The sequence below is a fragment of the Pseudopipra pipra genome, chromosome 8 (assembly GCF_036250125.1).
Source record: "Pseudopipra pipra isolate bDixPip1 chromosome 8, bDixPip1.hap1, whole genome shotgun sequence".
In the NCBI taxonomy this organism is placed as follows: domain Eukaryota; kingdom Metazoa; phylum Chordata; class Aves; order Passeriformes; family Pipridae; genus Pseudopipra; species Pseudopipra pipra.
Genome location: NC_087556.1, coordinates 13,816,235 through 13,842,797, shown reverse-complemented (window position 1 = coordinate 13,842,797; position 26,563 = coordinate 13,816,235). Strand labels below are relative to the sequence as shown.

General features: G+C 34.4%; 1 protein-coding gene across 38 annotated transcripts in view; it reads right to left on the bottom strand.

Annotated features, from left to right (window-relative positions):
• The window catches only part of KCNMA1 (potassium calcium-activated channel subfamily M alpha 1), a 468,105-nt gene that overhangs the window by 113,748 nt on the left and 327,794 nt on the right, over nucleotides 1-26,563 (bottom strand). For 22 of the 38 annotated variants that reach the window (XM_064662590.1, XM_064662591.1, XM_064662592.1 and 19 more), the window contains 4 exons: nucleotides 25,488-25,643; nucleotides 15,329-15,438; nucleotides 11,889-11,957; nucleotides 7,919-7,930 (listed from right to left, as the gene is read on the bottom strand). In XM_064662590.1, the coding sequence (XP_064518660.1) occupies nucleotides 7,919-7,930; nucleotides 11,889-11,957; nucleotides 15,329-15,438; nucleotides 25,488-25,643 (347 nt within the window). The remainder of the gene's footprint in view (nucleotides 1-7,918; nucleotides 7,931-11,888; nucleotides 11,958-15,328; nucleotides 15,439-25,487; nucleotides 25,644-26,563) is intronic. The other 16 variants (XM_064662589.1, XM_064662585.1, XM_064662605.1 and 13 more) reach the window with 1 other exon arrangement.

The following is a 26,563-nucleotide window of genomic DNA, read 5'->3' as shown; positions in this document are numbered from 1 at the left end:
TGGTGAAAAGGGAAGAACCAGAAACCACCACTCAGTATTAACACAAAATATCCTTTACGAAGCTAAATCCTTCAATGCAAATTTTTGCCAATTTCTAGTGAAAAAAAAAGTTAATGGGACCCCTATCTGGACATATAATGTTATTCTTTAAAATAATAAATACACACATACACTCAAGGGGAATGGTACAAGACAACCAGTCACGACAGCTGAAAAAACATAAAACGAATAGAAAATTTTTAAAACACTGCTATGCAGCCATGAAACAAAAATAACCCAACCACAATGACAGAATACCCTCAGCTAAATTCAATGAAGGAAATTACAAACTCCTATCAAGAAGTGAGGTACTCCATGTCTCTCTATGAAATATCTTCTTTATTTTTATAATAATTTAACTCTAGATTTTAGGTAAGGCACTTTGCACAGTAACACGCTAAATATGAATATACATATATAAATAAATGTAAATATATTTTCCAATAAGTTTTATTAATGTTTAATACAACTAAGCTTTTGACTTTCTAAAACTTAATATAGCTTTTCACAAGTTCTCTCTTTTTTGTCTTTTATTAAAGCTTAGCCTTTCTAAGTCGAAATGTAGTAATGACATTGATGTGCAATTTAGAGTAAATAAAGGCTACCAGCAAATTAACACCTTGCAGATTCAGCAAAAATTGATATTAGGGAAGGATATATACACAAAAATAAAAAAAGCACATTTGTGAACAGACATATATTACTAAACTTTGAAGGCCCAAAGTCTTTCTTGTAGGGAAAATTGGTCTCAGTACATCTCTTATTCAATATGTTATTTATTCTCTATACATTAGGAATAAGTTAATATGACAAAAATATATCTGAAAGATTAATAACGAGCACACTGTTTTGTGTAATTCCACAAGCTGCAAGGCCCTATGACAAGAATATGTAGGCCGCAAAATAAAGCACTCATGAGTTCAGAAGTAAAAGGTTGGTCATACAGTCATAATTCAGCTGCCATTATGTAGACATTATGATACAATCCCTAATTTAATATTCCTTCTCACAATCTGGAACTTCATTGAGAGGTGTTTTACTGCCATTACTTCAGGCATGGCTTCATGTAATTTATCTCTCTTTAAAATCAGGATCATACTTTCCTTACGTGTTTTTCTGCAATGTTCATCATTACAGCATGGATAAGATTCACAAATACATAATTTACTTCACAAGAAGAATGAAGATATAGTATTATCCCATTTTACAGAGGAGAGATTAAGTCACTATGAGATATAGCAGTTATTAACTTGGGATGCCTACAGACCATCTTTTTCTAAGTGTTTAGCATTATGTAGCTCCATATACACTTTCTAGGGACTTCTGCTGTAAGTAAGAATGCTCCACATTTCCAAAAGCCCAGTCTCTGATGCCCAAAATAAGGAACACCTAATCAGAGGTCATCCGTGAAAGGTTTGGTTTAAATTATTATCTCACTCTCACACAGCTATTCTTTGGCAGAGGCTCAAACAGAAATTAAATCTCAAGGAAAGCATCTACTGAGATATCCTTCCTTTTCCTTCATTCACAATTTCAAGCTTTGTAATAAAAAAGAGAAGGAGAACTACAGAAATTGGAAGATATCACCATGGAAAGTAGGTTCATCTCCACAGCACACTTTAGTAATATTTGCAAAAAATTAAATGTGATGATGTAAATAACACGTGCATTATGCACGCAGATAAGTGAGATGAAATAAAGTTACACAGCTAAACTAGTATCATCTATTATCAACTACTATCATCTAGTATTTATCATCCAGTGTCAGACCTAGTATTTCTTTTGTTAGTGAATTGGGCTTAATGGTTGCACTTGCAACAAAAACATTTACCTTATCCAGTTTTAAAATGCATTTTCACAGGTTTTAAAATGGAATAAAACAGACAAAACCCCAAACAAACAAAAGAACAAACCAAGAGAAAAAACAAAACACCCTAAAGCCAAACAAGAAAAAAACAAACAATAAACAAGCAAAAAAACAAAACAAAAAACCAAGGAAATCACCCTGTAAGTATTTCTTCATATGAAACCAGTCACTCAGATCACAAAGAGGTTGGAAAATTTATATTTCCTGCACAAGTTTTTGTCTCTTGAGCCCACAGAGCACTTACTAGCACTTACAGAGATCCCTGTACCAGCCACAGCTAAGGGAGGTGAGACACAGGCTCTGTCAGTACTCACAGACAAAAGCTGAAAATGCCTGTCTTAGACCTGCAAGCCTACATCAGCCTAGATAAGTCTTCTCAAGAACCAGGAGAGAATCTTTCTGCCACTAAATCTCCAAAGTCTTTCTGCCAAAACTCTGTATCATGTCCATAACTGCATCTGTACTTCAGTCTTCACGTTTCCCTTTCTCTGTCTGCTCATCCTTAATCTTACCACTATACTGAGAATTTAGCTGTTAAACTCAAAAATCTCCTAACCATGCTAATCTCATTTATTTGCTATATTGTTTCTCCTAAAGCATGTAAAGACTCGTAATATAGTTTGGGTTGGCTATTTTTCTTAGGTACGAATGGGTACTTTTCTGTCAGAAAAATAGCTTTTATCTCATTTGATTCTTTAATCACGTAACTATTACTGCTTTTCAGTGAAAAGAGATGAACACATTTCTTTACATAGACCAGGTTAGTTTTTTTCCTCAATACAATTCTTGGAGATAAACCATACCAAAGAGTAAAAAATCCTACTCAAAATTCAACAACCCAAGCTCCACAAACTGAGGTAATCATTATATGTATAAATGTTCACTCCTCATAACAATACTTAAAATTTGACAAAGTAATGAGCAAATGAAGCAGTTATTTTAAGATGCATGGAATATAATCTTAAATCAGAAGTAACTGGCTTCATTTAGGCTGTAAGGTATTTTGAGCACAATTTTGTATCTCGAGGTTTTCTGAGACACATTAAATCAATTCAGATGGGTCAGTGTATAGACTTTATTTTTGTCAGATCTTATACTTCATTCACACATACTTATTTTCACAAATACAAATAGCCACAAAATATAGATTTGATCACAATTAATGCAGCATGACCCCAGCAGCAAAATCTTCCATAGGGAATAAAAATTAATTTGCCCCATCACTGCTATTAGCAAAGAGTTACAGCAAAACCTCATAAAGCTTTGGGTTTATATACACACTGATATATAACCAGAGCAAAATCATGAGCAATTTCTACTGAGTCTATATGGATTTATTAAACACACTGCTTATTAAAGCAGGAACTGAATTATTTCTTATGACACTTGTAGTATCATTAGCTAAAGTTATGCTTTGATAAGCACTCATTCTAATATGTACAGCAAGGGAAATGTTTGAATTAAAATAGTAGAATATGGAGAACAAACAGCACAGAGAAAAACAAAACAGTCTTATTAGTACACAAAGAAGATGCATCTATCAGTTATTTAGAGATGCATGTATTTGTTTAATATGAAAATATGCATATATATATCCCTGTGGTTGAGAAGCTAAGTACATGGCAAACTAAATTGGACTTTTAAGAGAGAAAGCTTTAGCTAATGTCTCATTTTTATGTATCTCCAAGGATGAAAAGTTTTGCAGATACAGGAAGACATAGGAAAAGGGGAAAAAAGGACAGCAACTCATTAGGTTTAATAGCAATAACTAGAGCTAATTAATATGCAATCCGTGCCATACATCAGAAAAAGTATTATTGAAAATGACACTCCTGATTTTTTCCAAATACATGTTTTTATCATAAAATACAATTTAATTTTTTTATCTCCTAAATCAGCTCATGAAATTAAGCAAGGAAGGCCAAGTATTTTAAAAGCTTCTGAAATCTTGATTAAATGTTATAATTCTATAAGATTTCTAGTTTAGATTACCTCAGAAAGTAATCAAGTAATAGCAAGCTCAAAAAAAACATTCAGCCATAATTCTTTAAGGATTCCAGTTCCAGAAATACATTCCTCAGGACAAAACTTTTCCTGGTAGGGCTCACATGATTGCTTGCTTGTTCACACAAGAACATTTAGAACACATGGCAATTACAGCCATGTAAATTAAATATGATTTAATGTGTTTAATAGGAATTTAATGTCCTTCACCAACATGAACTTATTCCATTACTTGTTGATAATACTACAATTTGGAAGCCACTTATGGAATAGAATATGCAGTTTGGAAACCTCTGCAAAAGTTAGTTCATTTGCTAAAGATTCACATTGTAACTAGAGGAAAGATCAGGCATCCAAGAGCAATGAAAATGTCACACATCGAAAATGTGGAAATCATCCTTGAATTCAGTTCACAGAATGAATCACAGAATGGTTTATTTTGGAAGGGATCTTTAAAAATCATCTAGTTCCAACCCTCATGCTATGGTCAGGGATATTTTTCAGTAGAACAGATTGCTCAAAGCCCCATCCAACCTGACACTGAACAACTAAAGCTCAGGAAAGAATTAGGAATACTATCTATTCAGCTAAAATGAGTTCCCGGACTGACAGAAATATAAACACGTGAAACACAAATGGCAGTCAGTGCACATCTGAGATGCACAATTAAAAAAAAAAAAGGAAAATTCAAATGTGGTCACAAAAATTCTAGATGAATGTTTATGATTTTATTTACACAATGAAAAGTTAAGATAGGACGTGATGACTTTTTCATATGTCAATGGAGAACAGATATCTGTTCATAACTCACTGTGTGTTAATTGTGATCAACATATTTTTTGGATTATATCTTTCTGATTTTTTAAGTATATGTGTTACCTTCAATAAAATATAGATACATGTAAATATTTGTTGATTTGTTCTTTTCTACCTGAAACTACCCCAGAACATGAGCATTGTTCAATATCTTTTCAGTAGGGCATGGATGACTGACAATACCCTGATCTATCTAGAGAATACTTCCTATATATTCCTTTTTAGTGCTTCTTTAAAGCATTATAAGTGAGCTAAGGTTTTGATTACTAATTGAAGATCTTCCATGTTTTCCTGAACTTACAGATATTTGATGAAGAACCTGACACTTGGAGGTTTGAACTGTAGGGCAATTTGTGAACTGGCACTTTGGGGTAGGATGAATTCTCTCTATTTATTTTTTACTCATTTTCGATGTTGGGTGATTTTTGTCTCCTGCTCTCAAATATTACACATATTGGACTCAAATTATGTTTCTTGGGCGGAAATGTGTTTGGAAAATTTGATGGTTGATATCTTTTCATATTATTAGAATATTTAAAACATTACTTCTAATAAATATTCAGCATACAAAAATTTCAGTAGCATGAAAAATGTTTCCTGTAGTTCTCTACATCAGAAAAGTCCTTTTAAAAATTTTCCTTGTCAGTGCCTCAGTTATATACTATTTCTGTTTGTTCTTACTTTCAAGGTTACATTTAGGCAGCACTAAATGTGAGACTCCTCTCATCTGTCTTAAAATGGAAGATGCATTTAAGAATTGTCTCTCTCTTTCCCTGAATCATGGAATAAGTCTAGATAACTAAAAGGAGATTAGACATTTAGGTGAGAGGAATCCCATTACCAGTGACCAATTGAACAGCTCAGCCCTGCATCAAGGAAACTTCTCTGACTTAGTAATACTACTTTTTTTTGGTTAGTTGGTTGGTTTTTGGGTGTTTGCTTGATTGATTTTTTTGTTTGTTTTCAGCTTTATTGCTACCCATGTGACTATCATCCTCCTTTCCTAAAGAAAAAATATTAATTGTTGAATTAAATGAAACACAAACAGCAAAATTTTGACTAAACAAATGACAAAAGCTGTAACAACTGTTTTAAACCTTGTGGTAGATGTACTGTACCATTCCCCGTGCAACTCAAACAGTAGCAAAATCATCAGGAAGATACAATATTCTTAAAGTACTATGCCTACATTATCTAAAACAAGACTATATGGTATTGCTGACTATAGCTACCACACTTTTAAACAAAACCAGCTATTATTCTTCGTTGTTTCATGCTATGCCCAGATAAAAAGCACCACTATTAGCATAGCGGCCTTTTAAAACACACCATGTCATTCATCCAACTATAGAATTAGTTGGAGATAGTATTTTTTGTTTCAGGGTATGTTTTGGAGTGTGAGAGTAGGTGCACAAATCCCACAGTGGGAGTTGTGCACATACCAGCTTCACACTGATTGTAACTCATTAGTATTGCTTCCTTCTTCTGGGCTCTGTCATTGACATTAACTCAGATCCATATTGCTCTACACAGCAAAATCCAGTAAGACACTAAAAAGAATACAAGGCAAAAGACACAGTGCACATTACATGCTACAGTGTATTAAAGCTTAATTACTACAAGCATATAAAAGGTTGCTCCCAGGAGTTAAATTCTTTACAATAGCACCTAAGTCATGGTTTACAGGATGTGCATGAGGTATTTTACTGGGGCATAGTCCAAACTAGTTAAACAGTGATGGTGAATTCAATACACTTGGAAACAATTAAGTTATTCCTTCTGATTCTAGAAGTGATTGATTATCAGTACAATGAAGCATAACAGAATACTTTATTCTGGGAGCAAGCAACTTCACTTGGTACAACACTTCTCCATATTGCTCATCATGCCAGCTTTAACATGCCTTCACCACAAGATAATATATACTTAAAAGCAAGAAGCAAAGTAGAGGTGCAACAGCTGCAGATCCTTGAAGATGCTAAGTGTTGCAGTAACTTCTCTGCATTTGGATCATATCAATGCCAAACTGACAGGAAGCCACCTCTCTTATCACACATCTACTCAGAAACCATAGGAGAATAAGACTAAAACTTAAATACATATAACACAACATATGCAACAGAACAGACATAGGAAGTAAAGTTTAGAGAGAACGATGAAGAAGGAAACTGAAGTGTCTGGACAATGAGAACAGGTCTCCAAAGACCACCACTGACAGAATGCTATAAGCAATTACGAAAAAAAGCTGTGCGAGGGAAGAGAGATGAGGAGAGACAAGGAAGAGCATGCCCTATTTACTTCATCCAAACCAGTAGCAGTATGATAGAATGTAGACTAGAGAGGGGCTCAGAGCGTGGTATACCAAAAGAAAATGCAAAACATGCCATCTCAAAAAAAAAAAAAAAACCAACCCAAAGTTGAGAAACAAAATACATACAGTAACATCTTCGTAAATGAGTTCAATTAATGTCATTAAAATGAATGTGACATACAATACAAACTATCCATGGCAATTTCACTGGAACAGTACAACAGCTTTAATGAGTACTGTATTATGAATAACTGGACTCAAAACAGGACCAGCAATGCAAAGAATCAGTTATTTGGTTGTTGTTAATGGAAGATGAGACTGCAAGAGAACACGAACTACTGTATTGTAAGACATGTTTTGAAGGAAGACTCTGGGGAAAGAAGGACATCAATGAAGGTGTGAATATGAAGACAATATGGCAGCACAAGGGCTGGTAAAGACGAAATATACATCGTCATGGGACAGTACACATGAAAAAAGAGGACAGATGTTAACAGTAAAGTCTGCTTTTCGAATGCAACACTCTGATACACCAATGATTCCAAAAGGGGGAAAAAAAAAGGCCTAAAAAACTTATGCTGTTTAATTTTATACTTCCTGCAAAGAAGTTAGTGCTTGAGTCACAAGAAACAATGGAGAGACAAAATGCTATTCTCTCTCCTCTTTGAGACTGGGGGCTCATATATAATTATACACACAGATATATATATACACACACACATAGACAGATGAATATATGTATGTATATATGTGTGTGCATATACAGAGAAAGATAGACAAAGATGTTATCTTCCTGTGTTCTTGACAAGGAATTAGTCCTGAAGTTAGAAGGAGTGAAGGTAGGATTGAGGTTGGAAGGAAAGGTAACGAAGAGGGCATACCGCTTTCGGCTTCTGCAAACGACAAGAAAAAAATTGCAAATCAAACACTTTGATAAGAAATCAACTGACACCAAAGCAAAAGCAAAAAAACCCTTTATTTAAAAGTCTTCAAGGCTTAAAGGTTTTTCTGCTGAGAATGAGAACAAATATATGGATAGACAAGAGAAAATTTTACAAGAGGAGTATAAATGGGTTGCAGGAGGGAAGAATCCATGTTAGGCTTTCCTTCTTGCTTACTCATGTGGAAAAAAATACAGGGGAAAAAGGAAGGCAGAAATGTCTCTAAAAGGGATTTCAGATAAGGAGTTTGAATGTCTGCATTTTGAACTGTTATTTTTTGCTATATATTCAACTTAGGGACATTTTCAGGTTCATGCTCTCCATGTTCCCTTTGCATTTTCCTATAAAATAACCAAAACCTAAATGAATTAAGAAAGACAAATTTTAAGCTAAAATATTTGGCTTTTATCAGGGGCACAAAAATTTATTTAAGTGCTTCCTCTTCTTAATAATGCATTATAACATTCCCAGATACTAATTAGAGATGAAGGAATGGCTAAGTTGTATTGTGACCTGGAACTACTGAAGTGCAGACCTTAGTAACTTGTCAGAAACCCTCTAAATTGAGTTTTGTAAACTCAGGCTTCTTTGATACCTGAGGAGTAGGTTAAACATTATTATGTTTATATATATATATAAAAGGAAAGGTTAAAAAAAATCTAATCATAGCTATTTTTACTAATTTTTAAGATATGTTGATGAGGAACAGTTGCCTAAAAAGACTGTGGATACTTTACCGATTATATGACAACTGATTTGCATTTATCATATCTATGACTATATTACCTATATTTAGGCTTGAATATCTGCTTTTAAGCAACCCTGTAAAATCATAAATTGTTTATAATTAACTACCTAATCTTAACAAAACATGCTATCAAGGTGTGCTTACTGTTTTGGGAAGCTTTATTAGTAACCAGGAAAACAAGAAGAAAAAGCCCATCTGCAAGCAGGAAGCTCAGCTACTGCTAACTTGTACAGCAATATTAGCTTGAATAGGGTTCTGATAATTTATTATTTCTATTGATCTCAAATTCCCTATGGTGGAATTAACAGAATTTGACTATAAACCAGAAAGCTTTAGAAAACTGACATTTAAGTGACTGCCTGGGAAAAAAAAAGTGCTTAGGTAAATTAGTATTTATACCATTCTACATGTAATAAGGGTATCAACAAAGTCAAATACAAGTCTGCATTGAATGGGATGGGACTATTTATCCTTAACACTGAGTTGAAAATTTAGAAAGAGTATTAAGAAATTTAGAATGACCTCCCATTACCACTTCTGAATCCACTTTACACTGCTTTAGCTCTGAGTGCAAAGTGATGATGGCAGATGAAACTAATCTTAAAAGGAACCTCTCTGTGTTAAGTAAAAAAATCAGATACATAATTTACTGCTATAGATATTTTATTTTGGCTAATAACAAAAATTGAACTCTTGGGAGTAAGAGCTTCTCATCCTTTAAGCACAAAGAATGCTTTGAAAATTTCCTCTGCTCCTGAAAATACTACTCCTAGACCTGTCTCCATTATGGTAGGAAATATTACCTCTTAATAAAAGGGTGCCACCTAAGTGACATTCTAAACTTTTAGTTATATTTAACATTGTTCCTCTGAATTGTAAACTATATAAAAAAACCTCTCAGTAGTTTTACTAAACATGGATGCAAACTACAGTCATAAAATCAGCACATATCTACTGTTGGTCACTCTCATAAAGACTGAAAGTTTAAAAGGATACCCATAATCAGTTGCCATTTCATCTTTATGAAGAACTTTAGATATGAGCAGAATAAAATATTTTCAATTTCAACATCAACAAATATAATTGGAAAATGACAAATTTATCTTGTTCAAAAAGAGCTTGCACTTCTAAAACATGTTATTCTAACTTTTTATCTTAATTCCCCATCTTTTCATTTAATAAGAGTGCAAGGAAATACAAGTATACCTATGAAGTGAGAAACTTAAGTTTTGTTCCATTACCTTTCTGGTTAGACTAAAAGGCTCTAGATCAGAAAACCACAAATATGTAGTTAACATATTTGGGTTGAAGAGCACAGGAACAAGTAGAACAGTAAAGATATGTTACAGGTAGCTCTGTGATTCACCAAACAGTGACTATCTAATTATCACTATATAATAAAATCAGCAGATATTGCTGTGGATCAGGGTTATAAGAAAATGTGAATATCTATCTTATACGTCCTCTTTTTGTTACATACATATTCACAAAATCAAGTTGTTAATATCCCTCTGTTACTATTGTTTCCTGCAATTTTAGACTCTTTTTTCCCTACTAAATTAATTAATTGCAAACTGTTACCTGTGTGGCTTTAAGTAAGAAGGAATATATGTTTGTATCACATTGTGTTACTTTTTGTGGGATCCTCTGCATCACCTTGTGATTAAGAACTCAATCCAACTCCCACTGAAGTTAGTGCAAAGAATGATATAGAAGCCAAGAACTATCTGTTATTACTGAAAGAGACTGTAATATTAGCACTTATGTAAGTAAATGACAACTGAAGCAATGACAACCTAAATTTGGGTAATAATTCTTAGGAGAAAAAACAGAAACAATTTTTTTTTTTTAAATACTGGATAAACAAAATCTGATAAATAGTTCCATTGCTATTACTATCAATTTTTCCTTTTTCTAGAGACAAAAGAAGAGATCATTTGCTTTACATTAGCTAATGTAGAATGAGATCATTCAATGGAAAAGTATTTTAAGAGTCCATAGGAGCTGAAAACGTTTTCAAAAATATATTTAAAAAAAAAGGATTTCTTAATCAGTATAGTGTGAACAAAAAAGCATAGTCTGAACAAAAATAATATCCAATAGCACATACACCACTTCACATTTCACTTTGTAACACAGGAAAGAATCAAGCAAAATCAACTCTCAAGCATGGAAATACTCTTTTAAACAGTTGTAACATTGCATTTTCCATGTCAAATGCCCAACATAGGTTTTAAACATATTTTTAATAAAGAAAAATTATGACATTTAGGAATAAACATTAAAATAAACTTGCAAAACCTCAGAAATTGTGGTATGAGTTCAAATGACAGAATCGGCTCTCCTGTGAGGAGAAACAATTGTCCTCAAAAGTGTCTTTTGGCCACTAAAAAGTAATTAAAGGCCAATAATAAGGTGAATTAATACATATCATTCCAGGTTTACTGCAGCAGCACAGAATATAGCTTTTGAAAGAGGAAAATCAAATTCATCCAGAGTCAGTACTGTAATATTTTTATTAAATGTTCCTCTACATGTTGTAGACAACATTTATAACATTTTTGTTATGCAAAAATGAGTATTGTTTACAGCACTGACAGACTAGTTGATGGAAGTTTGATTCCAATGTCAATCAGATTTTTATGAACTTTTGTATGAAAAAAAAGCAAGAAACGCTGTACTAATAACAATTTTTTTCTTTTTGGTTGAGGAAAGTAGCCAGCCAGTTGGTAATTTCAAGGCTAAATTTGTATTTTGAGAATACACATAACCATAATGAATTTTGATATGACATCTGTTTTCCACTTTTCCATTTTCAGTAAAGTAAGTTGGACCTCTGGTTAGAAGTGATACATTAGGAACAAAATATTGTTAGCTTTTCCCTAAGCAAAAATTAACTGCGCTTCTAGAGATGGGACATATGTATTACTGTCTCTCCACCTTCTACTAACTGTTCTGACTTGGATTTATTTCAGGGAGGAATAAGGCAGAAATAAGCGCCTTTCAGTGCTATGTGAAATGCTGTAATGTGATGGCATGCTAATTATATTCTGAAATGTTTCAAAGAATAGCTATGTTCATTCTGAAAAAAAAAAAGAAAAGGCAAGCAAAATTCTTGGCGGTGCATTCCAGAACTTCAAGAGTTGGAGGGATTGGACATACCTGCTTTCGCGTTTTTCCGACTTGTATTCTATGGCTATCATTAAGAGCTTTAGTTTCGCAAACACCAGTCTGCAGGAAAAGAAGAGGCCAAGAGTCAGTCTTTTTTCACAACCAGCATCACATATGTAGAGAAGGCCGTGGGGAATGTATTTTTTTTGAGAACTTACGCTAAGATCTTTCCCCAATTTTTCCATTAGGGATACACAGAATATATGTTAAGATCTTTCTATTTTGAAGATAATTAACACATCCTAAAAATATAAACTGAAAAGTTGATAATAATAGCATAAGCACCAACACATTGTGATACGAAGTCTACTTAAGCAATAATAATAAAGGTCATGATACACAACACAAAATTGCATCTGGCTATAGTTGTGGATGTTTTGAGGCAATTTTTCAAATATTTGTTGATTGTAGTGTGCATTCCTTAGAAAAATATGTATATACTGAAATAAAGTGAGAGTACACTATTAATAAGTCACTATTTTCCAACTATTGTCCTTGGGGAACAGCATGACTGGAAGCAATTTGTGATCAATATATGGGAATTACATTCTGATATTGTAATATACATTTTTTTCAGTCATAAAAGTCTGCTGAAGTGGCTATAAAACAACTTAAGGGTGATATTCACAGACTTGCAGAATTGTGAGTTAGCATACCACCATTAACTTCAAGGTAACGGGCTCTGTGAAAATAAAGAAAGTGAGTTTTTGGTTTTTTTAATAACCAGAAACCATTTTTCAATTCTACCATTGAAATGTATGCAAAGTCAATGCTACTTGCTTTCTGTTACACAGATTTGTCACGAATGATTCTTGGGCTGATCTTTCAATTAGATGGCTGCCATTTTCTTGATCATACACTAACTTCTCCAGTGCTCCCTGCTTTTCTACCAACTTCCTTACTTCAGTGTTCTTAATATTTTTGCATATATGTCAATAATATTTATCTTCTTTACGCAAATTAAGCAATATTATTCATACTTTGTATCAATCACATACTTATAGGAAAACAAGGAATTGGCTATTGAACTGATAATATTCAATTTCTTCAATAACAAACAGGAAATATGTCTAATTTAATATATATTAAGAGGAGTGCACACATTTCATATGCTGTTTCCACTGCTAGGTCAAGTGACAATCCATAGATGGCTAATCTCAAATTTTTGAGTAGAAAATAGTGAGCCTAGAACCAGGGTAGGGGGAGACAATTTGGTTAGTTTATCTTCAGTCAGCATCATCCACACCTGGACCAGCAATATCCAAGGGCACAGAATGTTAGGAATTACATTCACATACTGAAAATTTATTGGTTCGTACAGTACACACACATATATAGTTAAAAATAGAACTTGCAGACTGATACTAACTTCTATTGCCATCTAATTCTTCACCCAAGTGTTGACACCAAAAGCTTGAAATTGTTCAACAATATTGAGTGTCCTATCCCCACTGACTCTGCACTCTCTTTATGTTTCTTATCCAAACTGTATGGCAGCCTATTTACCAAAGAATCACATTCCTAGACTGGCAATTAAGACCCATAACCTAAGAAAGCAGAACATCTCGTTTAGTTTCAGACTTTTAAAATGTCACTGGCTGCAGGAATTTTAAAAGCTGCACTACAAAAACTGTTCTCAAAGTCTGGATATTTCATGGGTGGATGAACACACTAAGCCTATCCAATGACTTAATTTCCCCTTCACAAATCAATGCAAAGGACTTTTCCTGTTCTTCAGTTCTTTTGGAAATTGAATAGTCAATTCTTACAGTAATGAAAATACCTAAACTCATTAATAAGCACCAAACTCATTAATAAGCAATACTAATTTTTAATTTTTAATGTGCTTTAATTAACTTGAAATTAATAGAGTTATAAAGTGGTGAAAAATTTGAGATAAATCTTTTTGTTTCATTTAAACTAGTAAACACAGTTTGCTGTTTCAGATAACCAAATGCCTGAGAAGACCTCCAAAATTTAGATGTTTTCAAATCTCAATAAACACCCTTTATTGATTATTTTATCTCCATTCTACCAGCACAGTTAAATGAATGACAGCTTTATATCAAATACAGTCTAAGTCACATGTTTCTACAAACTCACATAGAAACTCGACAGGTTTGAAAATGGTTTGCAGTGGAGAGTTAATTTGCATGACTGTAGGTAGTGTAAACAGCACCAATTACCATTCATTCTGAATATAATACACATTTCTGTAATATGTTATGAGATTTTCTATTTCAACATATCCAGGCAGACTTCTGTAGTTTAGTAATACACTTTTCCCCTCAGTAACCTAGTGACAGTTTGGCTAACACAGTGGAAGGACGGATTGTAAGCCCCTAATTTTAGTAGCAAATTGAAGACTGGGCTCTGTCATAGCTACATCTCAGACAAAGGCAGATCTTTAAATGGATATTTGTCTAACAGTTGTTTCTCCCTCATTTTTATGCCATAACCTATGTTTATGCTCCCTCTAAAAATTGGAAAAGGAGGGAGAAGTTAGAGGAGTAGAAGCAAAATCATCCTCCTTTACATAAGAGATGATATTTACTTCTTCTTCTACTTCCCTCTCTAAGAATGGAGTTTTCAGAACTTTTTCTGTGTTAACTAGTTCAACATCAAACTCTTCAGAGTAGGGTCTGTTTCTTATCAAGCATTTGAACAGTCCCTAGCAAAAGCTGTCCACAGCCTTTGTGGTGACCTTTTGGCATGGTTGGAGTGAAGGGCAATGCCAACTGAAGAGGAAATACGAGTGTGCGAAACCGATCTGATTACGTGGCCACACAATTTGTCATAGAAACCTTTTGCACACAAATCTCTCATTCATAGACCCATTCTAGGACAAATATAAGCATTCTGAGTCTCTAGAAATTAAGCTGTAGAATGGCTTATGCTATGGTTATGTACTATGTGCTTCAAATAGTCCTTTCTCAGAACAGAACAGACACATCTTTTCTGACATATTTCACTTATTACAAGTCGTTTGAAACCAGTTCCACAGAGCTCTGGGTGTCACACTGGTTATATGACTTAATGACATGTTTAAATTAATGAATAGTTTCCTCAGAATGGTACATTAGCCAAGATGGTGATGCTGACAACCACTATTCAAAGAATGGGAATCATTAGAAGAAAATAGAACAGCACTTGTGAGTAAATAACTCAATTTAAATGGATTGCTGATGAATTTGTTCAACACTGAAAACATTCATGCTTTCATTTACAATGATTTAATTCCAAGTCTATTCTGAAAACAGGCATTACAATGTTTCAGATACTTCCATGCATTGATTGCTTTAGTGTTTATTAGATACCATATGAAGTAGCAACATTAGGACTTCAGCGAAGTGAAAAGGTCTCCTGCAAACAACAGACTTCTCTTGAGAGAAGGTAAATACTTCTGTATATTAATATGTATCTCTACTTACTCACAAACTGCAGGGAAGGACAAACCCACAAAGGCACTAGACAGATATTCTGTATACATTTCATTTGCAACTCCTTCCAGGTAGTATTTCTGCCACGTATCCTCCTCAATCTAAAAGAAACAAGATGCAGAGTTCTGAGTAAAAAATCACAGCTTTCTTTAAAATTCACAAACAACTACTTAGACATGAATAAGACTATAACAAATAAGTCAGTAGACTCTTATGACAATTAACATCACTTATTCTTACAGAATTTCCTGAAATGCAGAAAAAAACTAAAACAGAGTCCTTGTAGTCAGAAAATTAGGTATCCTATGTAAAAATAATACACTTAATTCTTGTCAAGCACATTTAGCAACAGGTTAAATAAGGTTGTAGAGAGCTTAAGGAAAAAAGTTTTTCAATTTTCTCTTTTCGAAAATCATAGAATCATAGAATGTTAACAGTTGGAAGTGGCCTTAAAGACCATCTGGTCCTGACCTCCCTGCCATGGGCAGGGATGCCTCCCACTAGACCAGGTTGCTTAAGGCCTTGTCTAATCTGGCCTTGAACCCTGCCGAGACTGGTACATCCACAACCTCCCTGGGCAACCTGTTCCAGCATCTCACCACTCTCGCAGTAAAGAATTTCTTCCTAACATCCCTAAATTTCCCCTCTCTCAGTTTTTACCCGTTACTCCTTGTCCTCTCTCTCACTACAGCTCCTGTCAAAGAGACCCTCTCCAGCTTCCCTGTAGGTCCCCTTCAGATACTGGAAGGTTGCTATGAAGTTTCCACACAACCTTTTCTTATCCAAGCTGAACACCTCCAGCTTTCTCAGTCTGTCTTTGCAGGGGAGGTGCTCCAATCCTCTTATTAACTTTGTGGCCCTCCTCTGGACTTGCTCCAGAGGTTGCATTATATTGTTATTTGGGTCTCTAACAATGTCTTAATTATTTTCACTTTGTTTAGAAATTATCAGCAGTCAAACCTGTTTGTTTAATTTTTTTTTCTTCTCTGCACCTCTAACTTAAAAGGAAGTATGAGAAACATGCATTGAAACAATTTTTTCAATGTTCATCAGTGCTTTAGGACAGCTACTGAAAAAAACCTCTACTGCAAAATTCAGAGGTTTTTTACTGCCAAAGGTACAAAGGAAAATAAGTTGGAGGTGCTACAGGACTACCATAAAAACTCTATATATTTGCCTAAGCAGAAGCTTCTAGTGATATTTGAGACACCCATGCAGTCCCACATAGCTTCCAGCTGCTGCCTGGGGGTCCATGGATGTCATGTTATATCTATAAAGCTTAGGTCTCAGACACTCAGTAGGGTCTTCAAATTAGCATCAAACACCTATATTAAGGTAACTAGTTCAAGCCACTGAGCATCCATCATTGGCAATAGCACTATAACTCCAAAGAGCAAGTACAAAGTCAGCTGATATGACTGGATACATGTCGTATACTGAAGTTGTTCACTGTTGAAATCCCAGTTCTCTATGCCATAATTGGTGCCCTCATAAAAAGTTTGTTTGAGGTTTGACTGTCATTCACAAAGAGACATTTCTTGAAAAACTATGGAAACCATCACAAACACACAGCCTGAAATACCTAAGGAGTCCTAAGAGTCGCTTCCCTACATATTACATCACATTAAAATAGAGCAAAAATCTCAACCACAATTGGACATTCCTGTGTGTAATTATCTCTTTGGTTTTATTCACTAATTGTGCCACATAAACTGCGCTAACAGAGAAATTCATATTTGCAAGAATTATACACAGCAGCAAAAAAATATGTATGACAATACAGTATAATAAAATTAGAGAGAAACATGTCAATTACATCAGAGTAGCAAAATAATGCAATATATTTCTTTTGTTACATTTTACATTACCACATTTTCATTAACCAGAGTCTACCTGATTATATAGTAAACAGGAAAGAAGTATAAAGAGAGATTGAGAGATTAAAGATTTTAATTTTCTCAAATAAGGTAGAATATCGTGTGCAGTTTTGGTCACCATAATATAGGAAAGATATAAAGATATTAAGGAGCATCCAAAAAAGGTCTACAAAGATGGTGAAGGGTCTGGAGGGGAAGCCGTAAGAGGAGTGGCTGAGGTCACTTGGTCTGTTCAGCCTGGAGAAGAGGAGACTAAGGAGAGATGTCATTGCAGTCTACAGCCTTCCTACAGGCCAAGTACTAATTTGGGATTCACCATTTTTTTTCCCCATGTTAAATTAGTCAAAAGGCACTCTTTCAAAAAAATGAAACTGGTGAAATATAAGATACAATAATTTTTTTTCTTTCTTTTTTTTTTTTTTTTTTTTTTTTAGTTCTCTTCTGCTGATAGGCTGCCAAGTAACCAGTTACTTTAGTTCTGCAGATGTAAACAACTGCAAGAATAACTTGAAACATGGAGATATTCCAAATCACATACTCTCTGACAAGTGGGCTGCAAACAATCAAGAAAAATTTCTTCCATAGACCTTGTGTCACCATTCAGAGACCATGTGGGATGGTGTTTTTCTCCACCACACACAGAGAACTCATATCACATTTTTTATAACCCTTTTATTTATGGGAAACTTGCAAATGTTGCTGATCAGCAACTCTATATACAGAAAACAGATAAAGTGCAGGCTTGGTAAAAAACTAAGAGTAATGATAGCAAGGGCATGTTTGTAACTTATGGTCTATTTTGTGGCTTTTTCTTAGATTGACACCACCTGGGGTTGGAAAAAAACCCCAAATGCATTATGTGTTTCCCTTTCTACCTTCTTCCCTTGCTTTCTTTTCTTTAGGCAGATGGTTTTGATTTGGAGGAAGGATCAGACCTATAGTCAAATATTCACCTCTGTCAAAGACCAAGAAAGGACTGGAAAAAACCAAACTCATTCACGAATTAGTGATCAAGCTTCATAGATACCAGTTAGTGTTAAATTAACCTTCATGAAGTGATTGGAGTGTTTAAGATATGTTCTATTAGGATACCATGAATTGTTGATTAATGAATTTAAAGAATAGTTGATATTTGGGATGCTATAAAATGTTATTATAAGATCATTATAACACTGTACTAAAGATGATCATTCCATTTTATCTCCGTCTGAATCATTATATTTTCCCTGGTATCTTTTGAAAGGCAGTACTGCTGGTCTGCTAGAACTGAATTTACTATTAAGAATCATCAGTATTCAGTATTTCTTTTTTATTTCCTTGAGTCCTGCAGTTACCATAAGTTTTAATAGAGTAGGGTCCCACAGATAAACATAATCAGTTTCTCCTATAATCCACGTCAGTTAGATACTAATTTCAAAATCCTTAAAGTGAGGAAAAATACTTTTGGGACTCATTATGATCTTGACTAATTTAAGCCTTTGTGATGTTATTTTTAAGTCTATTGCTTCAGTTAATCTCAAGAACTGAATTCCAAAATAACTCTGATTCTTTATAATGCACATTTATTTTTCATTAAAATACTTAACCATAATTTAAATTACTGTTGTCCAGTCCATCTCTGGGCCTACTGATACTTATCTACTACTTGTCCATACTTATCTCTACATTAAGACTAAGTTGCACAAACTTAACTGTTAATGTACAGATGAAATAATCTGTCCCATATGGACGTGCAAAATGGATATTTCACATGTCATTTGCCTGACAACAAAGGGGAATAGTTAAATTTTATGTAAAATTTATAGAAACAAAAAAGAGCTGAATTTGAGATGAGTTCAGTTCAAGATGCTACTAATTAATGTTATCACAAATGTAAAAATGTAAAACTATGATTGGTATTTACCTAGTTAGTAAAAGACAAACAACCTTGATTTTAACTTGCAAAACAAAGAAAAGCCTACAGTAGTTTCAATTTTACAATTATTAAGACAATTTTGTCACTTCAAATAATTACTAGTCTACCCTCTTTCAGGTCCTGACAGCAATGTCTGAATACTTGTACTTTCTACCTTTGTACAATATGAATTAACACAGTTGAGACAAAGAGAGTAGATTTCATTTCAGTAAAAGCTTTTTTGTGGTAAAGCTTTGCTTGTTGGCTGAACAAACACATTCCAGCAGAAAGCATAAATCTATATGTATTAAGTATTGTGGGTTCCAGGAAGCCAAATATGCTAGTTTAGTTCTGTGTGACACCAAGCTTTACCTACTGCTCATCATTATTTCTGTGGATAGCTGTCAGTTTGAGAAGTCAGGAATTCTGATCACAGAATCACATAATGGTTTGGGTTGGAAAGGACGTTTAAAGGACCTTTAAAGATGAACTAGTTCCAACTCCTCTGCCATGGGCAGGAACACCTTTACTAGATCAGGTTGCTCAAAGCATCAACCTGGTCTTGACTTCAAGGGATGGGACATGCCATCCTCAGATAATTTACTGTTTACTGATAAATACTGACTTGGCAATAAGAATTTGTGAATAATTAAGCCGTCAAATACTGATTTGGAATGAGATGTGTCTTTGCTCGCAGAGCAACTAAAGCAAAATGTAATGCCAAACAATATTTAGAACAGAATAAAACATTGCAGTGAGTAACAACACAAGAGCAGCGACAGACATGAGATGCACAAATACAACATCAGTGAACCACTTCAGTGGGGAAAAAAAGCCAACCAAACCCCTAATCATATTATTTGGGCCTGCTATCATTTCTTCTTTTCCCTCTTCTCATTTCTTGCATGGTATTTCCATCCTCAAACACAGGCCTCTACGGACCTTCTATAAGGTGTAACTGTTGAATGAAGATACAATAATTGAAAAAGGGTAATTCTGAAACACCCTCTTTTTTTTTTTTTTTAAATTTGGACTTCGTTTACTCATCAAATGTTTTTGACCTCAAGCAGATAACCAAGAAATGACAAAAGGTTCTTTTATATGCCTTTCCTTACAGAAAAATGAGCATTGGCCTTTATGAGAGACCTCCTGCATGATCCTAAGGAATAGCCTTTGCAGATAATTTTGTTATTTTTATCCCTGAAGTTAAACAACTAAAGTAGTTCAAGTTGATACTGCAGCAACATGAGTAAAAGTAACATTCTAGAGAGATAACAAGACAGCACAATTAGTAGTTGATGAAGCAACAAGGAGTCATTCACTATCTTATACTGGTGACCACACTATAAATTATTAAGACTAAGTACATAGCATTTTCCTTTGACTTTCACATTAAATCATAGCAAAATATTATCACAGGATGCTGTGTTGGTATGAACAGTAAGTAGCCATTTTTTACTTTAGAAACCTTATAAACCCTAGAGGAAATTTTAACAAATACTAACAAATATTTAAGTTACTCCAACCATAACTCAGAAAAAAGGTGAAGAGAGTTTAGGTTACCGTTGGACCTGACACAGAATGTGCCACACCACCACAATGACTTGTAACTATATCTTCCAAATTCCTCTCTAGTAAGGTAAGTACATGATTATCTTTCCCTGACTACATTACACTGCAATTCTGTCTCCTAGATAGTCATAAAACAAATCACCCACTGATTCAATAGCCTATATGAAGAATAGCTGAAAAATTACATAGTGCATCCCAAGAGAAGAAATGTAATTTTCATCTGTATCTTTTTCTAAGTTACAATACTCCTCTCCTCTGGCTGTATATAGATACAACATTGTTATCAGCAAATATATTTACATAATGCAATCAATTCCTAGTGAGACATGGTGACAGAGATATGAAAAAATGATGTTCATCTTGCAAGCACAACCATTAGTATTGCAGGAGAAAAACCAAAAACCTTAATACACCCAGCCCTACACCTTGGCAGTGTAATTATTGGGAGCTCTGTAGCTCCACATGATCTATCTTGTTCATAGCATTCGCTTTTCAGTGTAATGATATAAATAGTTACATGAAAGAGATTGAGTATATCTGAACCTGATAATGCTATATAATCTCTTCTGCGAAGATCTAAGTATCACTATCAAGACAGAGAACAAATGCTAGAGCTGCAGTGTGACCTAGGATCTTTTATTGTGTTTTGCAAGGGAAAGGATGGTGGAGTGCCTTTATAAATATTAGGGAAGTGACACAATGAAAATTCCTTTATAGCACAATGAAAGCAGACGTAAAGTCTGCTCCCTAGCATTGAATAAGATCAGCTCATCACTACCACAGAAAGAGAATAAAACAGTACAAAGCCTTTGAGAATGCCTCCAGCGCTTCCTGATGTTTAATGTATTTTTCTAACAACATAGATGAGAATAAAAAGAAAATACACACAAAATCAGAATGGTCTGGGTTGGAAGGGACCTTAAAAATCATCTAGTTCCAACCCTCATGCCGTAGACAGGGACACTTTTCACTAGACCAGGTTGCTCAGAACCCCATCCAACTGGTCTTGAACATCTCCAGGTATGGAGCAACCACAACTTCTCTGGGCAACCTGTTCCTGTGCCTCATAGTAAAGAATTTCATCCTAATATCTAATCTAATCCTGTGCTCTGTTGGTTTAAAGCCTTTACCCCTTGTCCTAACACAATACATCCTTGAATATTCTTGATTGGTAGTTGAAAAGGTATTGAAAGCAATGTAGTTTAAACATTTCCTCATGTTCACCTATAATGCCCTTTCAGTTGCACAAATTGCTTGAGTGAATGCCTAGTTTTATTGTGTCTTTATATATGGATATCTAAATCTGACATATAGATAAATAATTGGCTGAAAGCAGTTCTTACAGTCCTGTGAAGCATCTTAGATTTACAGTCTTATAATTGAATTTCCTCAAGTATTATAAGTTATCAACTACCTCTTTACTCAATTCCATTGTCTGCTTAAATCAAAGCTAACAAATATCCTTAGTACTATGAAAACTACAATTTCAGTCAATTATTTTCACAGCTTTCCGTATGCAAGAATGTTTTTTAAAATTGGTATAAAAGGAGTATGTTTTATAAAACAGCAACTACGCTAATTGAGATTAACTCTAATTTCAAATGAAAGATTTAAGCATTTTTCATTGTTCATAATAATGTAGAATCTTGCAGTGAGTCAAGGCACTAAGAGTATTCTTGAAATATCATGACATCTAATTCTTTTTTAGATGCTGGCCTTGATGGGTTTGAACTGAAAGGCACACAGGCTCTACTTCCAATACTTTCAAATTTAAAAACCAGGACAGTATTTCTATCCAGCCATGATGCAAAAGATAGATTGGTGTCCACTTGTTCAAATGACTGACTGAAAATGCACTGCATGGTAGACTTCAGCCCAAGGCAAATATGCTGTGATCACAAGGACTGATACTATTACTAAATAGCAAACAGTTTTAAACCACAACAGGTGTTAATTTCTACACTCAATGATTAAAAACATTGCATTCAAGATCTCTTAGAGAATGAATGTCTCTGGTAACAGGCTACATTAATATGTAATCTAAATCCTGTGAGGGGGATCATGTAATCAGTTTATTCTGCAGTCTCCTGAAGAAACTCACAACAAATCAAGAAGCTGCATTTCCTCCTCAACCCTCCTTTAAAGTTCTCCTACATTTGAAGGAATTCACTGTGCATACCCTAGTTTCACACAGTAAGACAGACCAAGGCTGCCTAAGTGACCAATAATAAATAGCAAACATGTTGATGTGTTCCATCAGTTTAGGTAAGCACCCAACTGATGTAAATCTGTGTGGTTTTATTATGTCTCTCTTTCAGCCTGGACTAGAAAGGAATGTAAAGTAGGCATTGCACTGGGTGTGCAAAAGCTGCCAGAAGAGCCCACAGAGCATTCCTGCTCTCAAAATAGCTTAGTGGATAACAGAGACAGCTCCAGATAATTCCAGATCTGGAATTAAGTGTACTGACTGTCTTACCAATAGAGCAAAGACAAAACTAATGTGGTTGTGGACTTGCGTTACACTCAAGTGCCACATTCCACATTTTATTAATTTACACAACAATACTAACTCATATTGGCTTGCATGATTTTATAGAGGGACAAAATTTGACCACCTCTTCCTATTATTTCATTTACCTGCTTTTTGCAATGTTTCTCATATGGGTAGACTTCTGGTACACATTTGGTAGTCCAAACAAAACAGAAATTACAGTACAGTACAGTATTTCCATCTTTTTCAGAGACTTTTCAAGTTAATAAATAGTCTCTATCCCTTTATTAATACAACAAAAACAGTCTCTGCTATAAGAAAACCAGACTATTGAAATTTAGTTTACAGGTGTAAAGTTGAGGGGATTTTGTCCTTAACATATAATTTGTTGTGCAATCTATCTGTCTTTAAGTGTTTACAGAACCTTAATCTTTTTGAGCTGACTTCCTTTTTGTTCAGTTTGGTGCCAAAAAGAACATAAAAGATTCCATATGAGATTACACAGCTAAAACCAAAAGGAAAATATTAGGAACAAATATAATATTTTGAGGTTTCTTAGTTTGTTTTACTTTTAATACTGAGCAGACTGTTTACACAAATCATTTTGCTGTAAAAGTAACACATAATGAGTTAAATGTGTGCAACGTCACCATCAATCACATTCATTTGTGTTTGACCAACCAAACATTTATTGCACATTAAATCACTTTCTAATCACGTTATGAAGAAGGCGGAACAAACACACATTTCAAGCTTTCATTAAAAAATACAGAAGTTTCAGTACATTTTCCTGGCAATCTCCTGACTTGTGGGAGACTCCACTAATAGTATTTGCCCAAGGAATTTATGAAGGCCTGACAATATTTTCAATGTTCTTAATGAAAAGGGGTGAAAGTTCTTTTTAGGGAATGGGAATATTTCTCTTCAATATAGTCCTCTTCAGCAATTCTAATCAATGTAGCTGCTCTGCTACAATACACTTCTGATTCACAGCCATCACTCAGTAAGGTTTCTTTTGCAAGTTTTCAGAGTGAGACAGACATGAAAAAGAACATCCTTTCAGCTAAATAAACAAACTTTTTGTAATTACCAATAAGGTTGGAGTCTCATAAATATGTCTCAGTTCTTATACATTATTTGGCTTCAGATTTTAAATTAGTCAGATATCTTTGGAAGTGATGATGTGCATTTTACATGCCTAGAAAATTCATTCTTGGTTACGTGGCAGACATATTTTTAACCAGTTCTAACAGAGTATTGCCATCTCAATGCACTATCTTATGGCATTTTTTTTCTCCTAGTGCCATCTGAAGATGACATTTGCAGTCACACAAGTTAAGGTATGTCTTGCACACTGCTCTGTTTATAACTGTATATAATCACAGACACAAGAGCAAAACTGACATTGATAGCTTCCTCCCAATCTAATTCATTGCTATTTTTATGCTTATCTTGTGTATATAGAAATATAATCTGAGTAGTGCATTGCAAACCTGAGCCTACATCTTAAAACTGTTCATCAGTGAGATAGTCTAATCTACTACTGTACTGGAATTATTATAAGAATATGTTATAAAATAAGAAAACATTGGATTTAAGGTGGATAAGATAATGGCAGAAGTGGTTAGATATATTTTCTGGAAACATGCTAGCTCTACATTTCCAGTTTTTGACTTGTTTAAATGTTTTAGCTGCAAATCCAGGCCATAAATGTGTGTGTCTATAGTACAGTTCCCCCATACTCCAGTTTAACATTTTGTGAATCTCTCATTTTCTCACTGCAAATTTAAAATCACTATTAAAATAATTTGAATTAAGACTGAGGAGAAGCAAATACATGAATGATGTTGTGGGAAGTTCAGGCTTTGGTTCTATCACATTTTCTTTATTTACTCACTTGATGTAAAAGACCAAAACGACCTTTTTCTGGGCACTTTGTTGCTATATTGGACTTCCATAAATCTTATTTTTGCTTTAGCAGCAGTGAATTTTCTCATACAAACATGTGGTTTGTCCAAAATCAAGCAAAACCACCAAACACCAGAAAATATCTCCCTAGTAATGGATGCTGCTATGGAAAATCATTTAAAGGCCAGACACTTGCTGAATAAAAATAAAAACATACCTAAACAGAATCTGGTTCATTGCCTAATATGCAGGAGAAAACTTTTGTATGGGAATTGTGTGCTGTTTTTTTCAGTCTTACAAAATCTGTTAATGTCTTCCTATCTGCTTCACATTTGAGTCATGTTCTCTACTCAACTCTCTGACAACCTGAATTGCAGACTAATACATTCTAATGAGACAAGACATTACCTTTATGAATGACCTCATAGAGAAGAGGTTGGCTAACATTGTTGAAAGGCCTGGTGCCAGGCAGCTCTGGGCTATGAAACCCAGCTTGAGCTCAGCAAGACAGATTGCATCATCCCCTTCTTTCCAGTTCCAACTTGGGATATTTAGCAGATGGGCCTGGAAAACAAATAAACAAAATATCCCCCAGGTGAGTAACCAAAAATACTTCCTGAAATATAGTATGGTATTGAAGAAAATAGCAGTGAATGATTTTCTCTGTTAATGGCTTAATGTTTTCTGAGTAGGCAGAAGAAGTTCAAGTACTTCAGAGCTTAATTCTATGCTAAGAAGTGTTCCGCTCTTACTTATTACAGACAAAATCTTACATTTCTCAAGACATGTGCTGGCTTTGACACTCTGTCAGACCCATCCTCACACCTGAACAAAGAGAATACTGTAAAGTTTTCCTTCCCTTCTGTATATTCCTTTCACAGCACTTTAAGCTACAGCCTGACTGATAAGGAACATATATAGTATACAGGAAGCTAACACAACTTAGATTAGAACTCATGTGAAGCTGCAACCTCTATTGGACATTGTCATTTAAAAAGGCATAGAACATCTTCTGTGTTTTCTATTTAATTTCTTCCACCCTGAAGGATAGCACTTGACAGTGAAAATCTGAATTTTTTTCTAAGACTGATTCTTATAAGGAGAAAAAAATAGATGTTCAAGACACACATTGACACTGGTCAGTTATATAGCTATAAATATTTTTCAGTTATTGGCATAACTCTATTGGATTTTCCCTTACATGTACCTTCTACATTTGTATAGACATAAGGAAACACAGAGGCCTACATCCTTGTTTCCCTTCCTAAGTTAATACCACAGTTCAGCACTTTGATAAAAGCTATTCTTGAAGACACATTCACTGGAATAATAAACGAAAACTGTAGTATTTAAAAGATCTCTCCCTCTGAACCTGTTTAAAGCAGAGAGACACCTTGTTTTTATTCTATAAAAAGACAGGCTTCTTCCATAACATACAGGAAGAGGACACAGCAAGCAACAGTAATTGCTCTTGGTATAGCTAA